Genomic DNA, 10,796 nt, shown 5'->3' with positions numbered 1-10,796 from the left:
AAACACGCATTTTTGAGTTTTTCTATGTTTTCCGAGCAAAGCCCGGTCTCCCAGATATTAAGATTAATAATATGTGAAAGATCATTTCGATACCAAATAATATAGGTACATATACTTCCATTTTTGGTTGAAGATCATTTATTTTACGGTCAAATAAATATGAAACCATCAAAAACATTACATGTAAAAAGATGCAAGTCTCGCAATGCAATTCATCTACTACAAAAAAGTTTTGAGATATTATGTGAAACCAAGTCGGTTATTTTAGTCAGTGCCAGGGGGTGTTAAACCGTATCAATAAGATATCTTTAATTTTTAATACGTATAATGACTTGGCAAAGTTAGATCTTCATACTAATTTTAACCTGGTTGTCACCCCAACCTACCGTCTTGAAAGTGCGACGAAATTACGGAGTATATATACGATTATTACATAGTTTGAATCATGCATACTTGTCACAGTTTCCTTGTAAAATCCAGTCATTTATTCTTTGCCAGTGCTGCAGCATGTTTTACTGCCATGTTATAACTGTTATAAGTTATGTGTTTTTGTTTATTTTTAATATAGTTGTGCCCTTTATTGAATTATATTTGAGTGATTATTGTTGTGCCCTTGTAAAATTTATTACCGATTATTATGGTTTTTAAGGAGATGCTACCATTTGTGTCTATAATAAGTTTTAATTTCATTATTCATTTCTATTTGGGTAAGTTTTTTTTATTATATGTATTGACGACGATGAGTGAGGAGTATAAAATAAATAAAATACTCTAATTACTTGGATATTGGGTGTACCTATACCTACTTCACTTTGGTCACTTTCACTTAAGCACATAATAGTAACCTATGATATTTTAATTAACAGTTTTGTTTCAACTTCCTGTATTTAAATAATTGAAATCAAAATAAATAATTTGTAATGGAAAAAACTGACCACACAAAACAATTTGAAATGCGATTTAATTATGAATAATTCATAACAATTACCTACAATTAGGTCTATTCTATAGATCTATTCATAATTGATAAAGAACTTCCCATTCTCCCCTTAAAATGCTTTAAATCTGAATTGGGCAAAAACTGATAATTTTTTGTTTGATTTAAGTGAATTCGGCAAAATATACAGTTTCGTTACCGCGGAGTGTACTTAAACCTTTGATGCAAGTATATTATATACCTTATGGTGAAGAAGTGGATTTTTTTCAAAACGACACGAAAACAAGAATCAGAAGAGCATCGAATAGTGCAGCACCAGTTCTTAAAAATGTTGAACATGAATTTGAAGAAGAGTATAAGGATATAGGACATTCAGCCGTAATGAAATGTGAACCTGAAGGTACTGTCTTAAACTTTTGGTTTGGAATAAGGATCGAATATTTTAATTCTCGATGCATTTTGTTAAGGTAAATAGCATAATAAACACAGAATCGTTAATAGAAGGTTTTTCCATTGGTACGTCACAATCGACTCATTTGTTTTTTCCTGCTAATAGTTTATTTTTCCATATACTTGGATAACAGCTCATGGTATAAATTATGCACTAGGTACCCTACGATAAACTAGATGTCCTACTAAGGTCAAATTAATTATATGAATTCATGCGGATTTTTGAAGATATACACCGTGTCAACTCTAATTTCAAGGGAGGTATTGTTGAGTTAAGATATAGGTAGGACCTACCTATATACCTACCTGGTAGGTATATTGTATATAATTTCTGCGTTAGAAGAACGTTACAAATGCAGCATTAAATTATTTTATATCTATCTCTTCGTAGCTATATATCCCACATGATGGAGTGGAGGGATCAGCTTTCCTGCTTAACCTTCTCCACTTCGCCCTGTCCACAATATCGTCCTCGGATAACTCGCACTCACTCATGTCAGGTTATCCTAGGAAGATTTCTCTCTCTCATTTCATCTCTATCTCTCTTGCGTATTGGGGCGATAGAGATGCAGATAAAGAAATTTTGATTTTCATTTTTCGCTATAGGGCCTTAGGCGCTAATTTCGTCGTACCTATAGGTATAACTCGTAATGTATAATGAACCCGCGTGAATGTAAGCTGCCTTTCCGTTGCTGGATATTAAACACTGATTGGTTTGGCTAAGATGTTGTTATTTTAGTAGTTGAATAAAATTGATTAGTTTTATTTCAGGTACACCAGCCCCAAACATTACCTGGTACAAAGATAATATAACGCCTGTGAAAAGGACAAACCGTGGTGGAGTTCTTCCAGTAACGTATGACGTATGGAGTATATTACTTCATGATCTAGTGGCTGAAGATAGCGGGAATTACACGTGTCGTATCTGTAACCCTTTCGGTTGCACGGAGCATGTTCATCGGTTAATAATCAGTAAGAAAGAAAATACGCAAATAACATATATCATATATCCTTGTTGATAGTACCAGAGAGTACTACATTTATCAAGCTTATCGGTTTTATTATCTGTTTTATTAGATGTGCATTTTGAGTTGCTTCCTTATCTTAACTGTTAGAATTTACATTTAAATGATGATTTCGAATGATTTTTTATTACGTTCACTTGGATTTGATTAGGTTTAATTTTTTTGCTATTTCATAGTTAATAGTAATTTCATCTCGTTGGTGTGGTGAAAAATTTTGTGTTTCACTCGGAGACAAAGTATGTTTAACCCTCGTACCTTGAAACTCTCGCAACGCTCAAGATTCCACTTTTCGAAACACTCGCTGCGCTCATGGTTAAATTTTGGAACCTTTCGCTTGATCGGATATCAATATTATCACGAATGGTTAAACAACAACTTTGCCCGCTTGTAAAACAAATAACTATTACAATTTACCTGTATTTTAGCCGGCTACCCTAAACTATTCCCGTCCATCAGAAAAGGTTATCCTGGAAACACAACAGTCGTAATCAGGGACTCCGTTGTTTGGGCTTGCCCCACGGTGAACCTTACAGAGTATTCTGTCAAATGGGCAAAGCTGATCTCTGGATCTGGACATAATGCAACACAAGAGTTCTTAACTCAGGAAGTTGGTTACTTTTCTACCTTATCGAAATGTTGGATTTTGCTTATATCAATTGGATGCATGCACGCGCGCTTGAATGTTCCTCTAGAACTGTGCCTTAAAAATATATGTAATATATTAAATATATATAAAAGTTGATCATCCGTATTGTCCGTACGCTTTAAATCATTTAATCTTTTTATTCTAAGTAAAATGAATCGTATTAATGAGAATTTTGTTTTTAGGATAAATACATTATTTCAGATAATACATTGACAATACGCAATGCCACGGAGACGGATGAAGGCTGGTACTTATGCATCACCAATAACTCTATTGGCTCAGACCAGGCTACAGGTTATCTTAAAGTAACAGTTTTGGGCAAACCGTCAAATGGTAAATTTAGTACTATTTTATTACTTACCTACCTGCATTTTCCATAAACAATCGTGATGAGTCGATACTTATTACTTAGTGCAATAAACTAGACTAGACCTTTAAAGTTAAGGCAAAATTTTATTTTGTTATTTTTCAAGCTTAGGTAGGTACTTCACCTATTTTCAAGAATATTTATCACTCTTTATTTCTTTATTATGATAATTATATATATGTAAATAATACGTACATAAATTTATGTAAATCAAATGATAGGTACATTGTAATTAAACATGTATTTAAATTAAGGTTAAATCTGGCTTGTTTTAAGGTGGTGCTGGAAATAAAAAGAGAAGTATTTCAAAATGGCTTATTACAGCTATTTTGTCAACATTACTGATTATTAGCTTCATAGTAGTGGTAGTGGTATTATTAAAATTTAATAGAGAGAGGCTTTTGAAGCGGCATGCCGTTGAGACGGCAAGAGAGGTGATGTTTGAGCAATGGATGAAAGTTGTCTCTATAGAAAGGGAGAGGAGCAACGGTTATACTCCTGAAGGTACTTTGGTAAGTAACTTCCCGTAATGTAGGATCCTTATCCTACTTTCCTTCTTCTTCTCCTCCTTCCTTCCTCCTAAGCTCCTTCCTTCCTTGAACTTTCAAATGAGCATTAAAAATGTTTAGTCCATTTAAGTTATAAGCAGTAGGAAACGTAACATTGAATTAACATGTGTCATGTGTGGAAACACTGCGAGTATACCTACTGCAAAATTAGTATGAATATATAGGTACTAATTAATCTAATTTTCCCACGAAACGAGAGTAAACTATTCACTTTTTTTAGCAAATGCCTAAGGTGAGGATAGAAAAGCAAAGTGTCTCAGACATAATTGACAGGTATCCTGATTATGATATCCTAAACGGTTCAGAGTATACGTTTCCTCCCGACAATAAATGGGAAATTGATAGACGATGTTTAACTTTGGGAAAAGACCTTGGTGAAGGTGAATTTGGAAAGGTAGTCCAGGCAAAATATCGTGGAAAATCGTACAGCAATTTTCCCAGTACTGTTGCTGTTAAAATGCTGAAAGGTACGAGTATGTTACTGAAAGTCTAAAATTTACCTAACACAGAAAATCTAATATTCTCTAGTGACATAATTACATGTTCTTTTTAAGAGGGTCATTCTGATGCCGACATGATATCGTTTGTGTCGGAGATAGAGATAATGAAGATGATCGGAAAGCACGAGAACATCATTAACTTGCTGGGATGCTGCACCAAAGGTGGTCCGCTTTATGCTGTAGTTGAATACGCAGCCAACGGATGCTTGCGCGACTACCTCAAGAAACATAAACCTAATACAGAGTAAGTTCTATTTGAATTCTAGCAAGTTTCTAAAGTACCTACTTAAGTATTTAACTAGAAAATAAAAAATATTTTCATATTTATTTTATTTTACATGAGCAGTAATGGTCCAAGCGGAGACCAAATGCCTCTGAAGCATCATGAGTTAGCGCAGTTTACTCTTCAGGTGGCCAGAGGAATGGATTACCTAGCATCACGAGGCGTAAGTGCGCTGTATTTTTTGTGTAAAATTCTTCGTTTACGTATATAAGAAAACAGTTAATCAATTAATTTATTTATTTATAGTAGTTTATGTGACTGCTACATAATGAGAGGCATTAAAATACGAGTGTGGGTTTAAGAAACGAACGTTAGTGAGTTTCTTAATAGGATCACACGAGTGTTTTAATGCCTAATTATGTACAGTTACATACACTACTTTATCTAAACACATACTTAAAACTAACTAAAAGATAAACTGTACGTCAAATTGTGGTGAATGAAAACTTTTTTCACGCATGTCACACATCCTTAGTTTTTTTAAAATTCTAGACAAAAGAATGAAGTCCCTATTCTCATGTCACTCGAGATCAAATGTCGTGCGGTTTATATTAAAAAAACATACTAAATTGACGTTTCGTATCGATAACTGTTTTAATATCTATGGATACTAGAATAGAGACCTACTTGAGTTTTGACTGCTGTTCCAAATTTAAACTCATAACCTACAAAAATCTATAACGTTATGTACATTAAAGTACAAATTTTCCTACTACCACAGATAAGAAAGTTCTCATAGTAAAATTGGTTGTAATAAAACTTGTCATTTCCTACGGTTTCTGAACGTATTATAGAGCAATAATGACATGTGTGTAGATAAAAGAGTTTTTTTTGTTAAAGTTTATCAGTCGTTGTCCGCGTCACATGGTAAGTACAGTGGCGTTCAAAAGTGCATGGATAGAAGTCGACCGTAATGCCTTAATATTCCGGTTCAAACATGTCCATGCACATTTGAACGCCAACTGTACTTAGGTACAGTAGTAGTAGTAGTAGTAGTAGTAATCACTTTATTGTACACAACACAGGTTTACAAAAATAAATTACAGTAATGGAAGTACAAAGGCGAACTTATCCCTATAAGGGATCTCTTCAACCACCCTTCGATTAGATTACAGTCACCAGCAATAATATGTTACTCTTTGAAGGCTGCAAAAATATGTGACACGCTCTTATGGCTCTACAAATAAGTTCGAGTCAGATATTTTTGCGGCCTTCATTGTGTAACAAATTATTGTACGTGACAACTTATAGGTAAATAAAAAACGTATCATTATCCTATCCTAGTGCATCCACCGCGACCTAGCAGCGCGCAACGTGCTGGTGTCGGGCTCGCGCGTGCTAAAAGTGGCCGACTTCGGGCTGGCGCGCGACGTGCGCGACTCCGACTACTACCGCAAGCGGACGGCCGGCAAGCTGCCTGTACGGTGGATGGCGCCCGAGTCGCTCTGCCACAACTACTACACCACGAAGTCAGATGTGTGAGTGAAGTTAAGTTAATCATTCATCTAAATGCTCTGTTAGTCGTCGACATTCAAGCGATGCTTCAGTACACTTGTTACTTTAAATATGTTGACTACATCAAGTGCACGGCCTGGAAGCTGCCCGTGGTGTGCAGTGGATGATGGCGGCCGCCTCGAGTCGCTCTGCCACAACTATAATATTACTAGGTACACCACGAAGTCTAATGTGTGACTGAGAGTGTATATACAGAAGAGACTAGAGGGTGTATCATATAGGTACAAGCGATGCTTCAGTACACTTGTTATTTTAAGTACATACTTATGTTAGGTATGTTGATGACTACATGAACTACACGGCAGGTACGCTGCTCTACCACGAGCACTACAAAAACTTCGTCAAAACGCTTTGTAATGTTAGGTTAGGTACCTACAGTGGCGTAGCTAGCATGGGTGGCACCCGGTGCGGAAATTGTGGGTGTCACCCCAAAATTCAATCAAAATTGTAAAATAAGGTTTAAAAAGAGTAATTGTAATTTTTGTTAAATAGCTTAGGATTTACTCCATCGCTTTCATTTTACGAATTTTTATATGGGTGACACCCGGGGCGGACCGCCCCCGCCGCCCCCCCCCCTAGCTACGCCACTGGGTACCTATGTACTTACTTTTAAAATATTATCTTGAAGTTTTAATTTATCATGTACAATCGTATTTAACTACTTTATACTTACCTACCTATTTTGACTTTGCAGATGGTCCTTTGGCGTGCTCACTTGGGAAATAATGACATACGGGGAAACTCCATATGCAAAAATCCCCGTCCACTTTCTGTACAATTATTTGAGACAGGGCAAGCGAATGCAACGGCCGGACAACTGCAGCGAAAACATGTAGGTATTCGTGTCTTATAAGATCTAATACCCCTTCTCAGAGGGGCTACCAATAACATTAAAAATAAATTAGTCTCAATCTGCTTTTCTATCTCTTAAATATTGTATGAGCTAAGTATAAAAAGATAGTTCGTCGATATTCGATAGTCCTGCAGTCCCTCAATCAGTCGATAGTCCCTGTAGTCCTGCAGGCCGTCGGCTTGTTATGAATGACAATGGAGGTTTTCGGATGCTCATCCAAGCCCGACAAATAGGTACTATAAATTAGGCAACTCCTGTCATTCACTACTGTAATATAGATTGCCGCGTTCTGTGGGTACAGAGCAATAAGGGACCTTAAGAGATGCCGATTTAATCCGCATATTAGGTTCTACAAGAGGATAAATTTGGCTCCATACATTTATAAAACCATTAGATCAGACATTTATAACTACATGCTAGGAACCTACATACTTACATACATCGGGATCAAATCGGTAATTTTTGAAAGGCCCTCTATCATTGTCCTTTAAAACCGTGAACGGGGTAAGTACAGTCACCTGCAAGAATATGTTACTCTTCGAAGGCTGTAAAAATATGTGACACGGTCTTATGGCTCTACAAATAAGATCGTGTCAGATATTTTTGAGGCCTTCGAAGAGTAACATATTAATGCAGGTGACTACCTACTTCAGTAAGGTAAGAATGTTAATAATTGTTGTGGTCCGCAGGTACCAGTTGATACAGCATTGCTGCTCCTTCAATCCAGATGACCGGCCGTCATTCAGTGAGCTTAAGCAGAAGTTGGAAGAGACAGTCGCCAGTATAGAACATTTATAAAACAATCGTATTGATAGTGGAAAAAGATAGATAGAGTTAGACCTAGATAAGCCTGCAACGATTTTGATAGCACACGCAATGCAAGTGTTATAAATTTATACGTCATAATTTCATAGAAGTTTAATGACGTTTAAAATAACACGTGCGCTCTCAAAATCGTTGCAGACTTATCTAGGTCTGACTACCTATCTACATAAGATATGACTGTTTATTGTATATAAGAAATGTTATTATAATTACCTATATAAATAAATACAGTATTATTTAATGATTATTGTTTTGTCACCCAATTGCAAATATTAAGTAAAACTTGTACTAATATGATACGACTACGTATTTCATAGTGATAACAGTGGAAATTTTAGTAGGTGAATACCTACTTATAAGTATGTAAGTTCTGTGCTGTGGTTATAGTATATGAAAAATAAGTTTAATGTGTTTTACCCATGTTTTACCTATGACACCTACGTTCATATCATAATATCTACCTATACCTTCATAGGCCTCATAGGTAATATTATACCTACCTAATAGTACCTAGGGGAGATAGGCAGCATTTGGACACTTTTTAGAGTTCCGTAGCCAAATGGCAAAAAACGGAACCCTTATGGATTCGTCATGTCTCTCTGTCTGTCTGTCCGTCCGTATGTCACAGCCACTTTTTTCCGAAACTATAAGAACCATACTGTTGAAACTTGGTAAGTGTAAAGTAAAATAAGAGAATGATAAAACTAAAAAAAAATATATGATGTACCTACATTACTATGCAAACTTTCACAGAAAATTGCTTTCAACGAGATCTAGTAAGGTAGTTTTTTTTAATATGTCATAAATCGTAAACCGCAATTTTATTATGTTACTTGCTGCGGAACCCTTCATGGGCGAGTCCGACTCGCACTTGGCCGCTTTATATAATTAGATTTTTGTAAAATTGGTCTTTAAAGGTAGATTGGTATACCGCGAACATCGAAAGTTTAAATTTTGTTAGGTATGTGTATCGTAATTTAATTATTCACACTTACATAGCTTCTCCGAGGGTTAAGCTTAAATTAAATAAACACCGTGAGGTCTTATTGGAAAGTTATCTGTGCTTCTAATGCAACTGCTTAAACTTCTGTACCCAAGGAAAACATTGTTGTTTTATACTTGGTCAAGCAGATTTTGTCAGTAGAAAAAGGGGCAAATTTGAAAAATGTAGGCGCGAAGTTATATCGTCCTATAGAAAATTTGAATTTCGCGCCTTTTTTACTGACAAGATTTGCTTGACCAGCTATAGTTACGACTGTTCTGCCGCCTTAAGAAAAAAAACCATAAGTGTCAATTTTTGCGAAATTGAGTTATTGATACCCTCGAAATCAGGAAGAAAAATGTGATTTTTCTATCTAGCAGTTATTTCTTTATCTGTAACAGGTCACGATTTAGACAAGCATAACTACACACCATTTTGGTAAAGTTACTGCCTTTTTGAGAAAGAAAAAGCATAAGTATATATTCATAGACAGAAAAGTACTAAATTGACGACTTGTGTTTTTTTCCTTTGTCTTGAATTTGAGCCAAACAATTATTTCACAAGAAGAAAAACCATAATATTGGTTTTCTACAAAATTTCTATGTAAAAAACCCATAAGTTGACAGAAGTGTTCATTCTTGTTAGTATAAAATAATTATTAGTCATAACTCTGGAAATCTGAAAAAACATAAGTTGCACGTTATGTTTTTTCTATCTCGTATGACTCTTCCTTATGCTTTTTCTGCTTATTATCGGTTGCAAAAAAGTAAACTTGTGCTTTATTTATTAAACGTTGTGGTCAGTTATGCTTTATCAGGCTAGTAGGTAGTCCCCCTCCGGTCCCCCTATAAGGACAGATTTTGGCCGGTTCACTCCTGATTACTTTCCTTCGGAAGAGGTTGCGCGTACGACGCACGTATTAATTACTCCTGTGACTACTTCAAAAAATATTAGAAGTGTTAATGTGTATACGTGATTGTAATAAGTGTCAAAAATTATTTGTAAGTATACTTATATCCATGTTACGTTACTCATCTCGTCGCGTATTCCAGATTTTGCCTATATTTTTGAATAACTTTAGGTATATTTGTCACGGTCATTCTAGTAGGTAGTTAAGGCTTGGCGCGCGTATTCAAATGTATACATATGCGTATCTGGAATTAACATTATCTCTTTATTTATATTGGTGTTAAGTAACTTGTCTATTGAGATTAAAACATATTATAACCCTAACCACGAATTTAAGGTACAATGGCTTAAAATAACGTGGCTTATACTTTCGGTCCTATGTGTGATCACTCCGGCACCACCGAGCTTTATGTATGTTGCAAAATAACACTTACAGTTTTACATTGGCACATAGCTTAATTTTAGTATGGGATACACCGCCCAATGTCATACTTGTTCATGAAACAGGCATTTCCCAACTATTTATTTTTCATTATGTTTGTTTCATGAGTATCGCTTTGTTGTTATTTTTATGATTGCAAGTTTTGTTATAATGAAATAAAATTGATAATTTTCTGAGTGTTTGAGCTGTATCTAACATTTTAATTCTAACCATATTTTATTCTAGAACGCAAAGGCTGTTTGTGCTTGCTTCTTGGCTGTGGGTGCGTTTTTTTTGTTTTGGTTATCAGATTACTAATGGTAACACATTCCATTTCTAACCGTAGCTGCACTACCGGTACTGAACGCGTCGCTGTCATTGTCAATTTCCATAGTAAAATAAACAGTATTGCAGCTGCCGTTGGAAATGGACTATCACCTTAACGATGCGGCAGTCGTCCAGGAGCAGACGGTTGCTTCTTATGGCCAGATGTGACATTCAAGAAAGTAATGTC

General features: G+C 35.6%; 1 protein-coding gene across 1 annotated transcript; it reads left to right on the top strand.

Moving 5' to 3' along the window:
• Window positions 1-604: 604 nt before the first annotated feature.
• Window positions 605-8,211, top strand: LOC134665317 (fibroblast growth factor receptor homolog 1-like). Its single transcript, XM_063522241.1, has 12 exons — window positions 605-707; window positions 1,107-1,337; window positions 2,159-2,359; window positions 2,838-3,019; window positions 3,241-3,391; window positions 3,702-3,937; window positions 4,215-4,461; window positions 4,549-4,738; window positions 4,841-4,940; window positions 6,062-6,255; window positions 6,987-7,124; window positions 7,835-8,211. Exons 1-12 carry the CDS (start codon window positions 638-640, stop codon window positions 7,941-7,943), a joined length of 2,049 nt encoding a protein of 682 aa, XP_063378311.1. The 5' UTR covers window positions 605-637; the 3' UTR covers window positions 7,944-8,211.
• The last annotated feature ends 2,585 nt before the right edge of the window (window positions 8,212-10,796 follow it).

The sequence above is a fragment of the Cydia fagiglandana genome, chromosome 1 (genome assembly GCF_963556715.1).
Source record: "Cydia fagiglandana chromosome 1, ilCydFagi1.1, whole genome shotgun sequence".
Lineage (NCBI taxonomy): Eukaryota > Metazoa > Arthropoda > Insecta > Lepidoptera > Tortricidae > Cydia > Cydia fagiglandana.
Note: the sequence above shows the minus strand (reverse complement) of the source record. Positions and strands in the feature narration are given on the sequence as shown.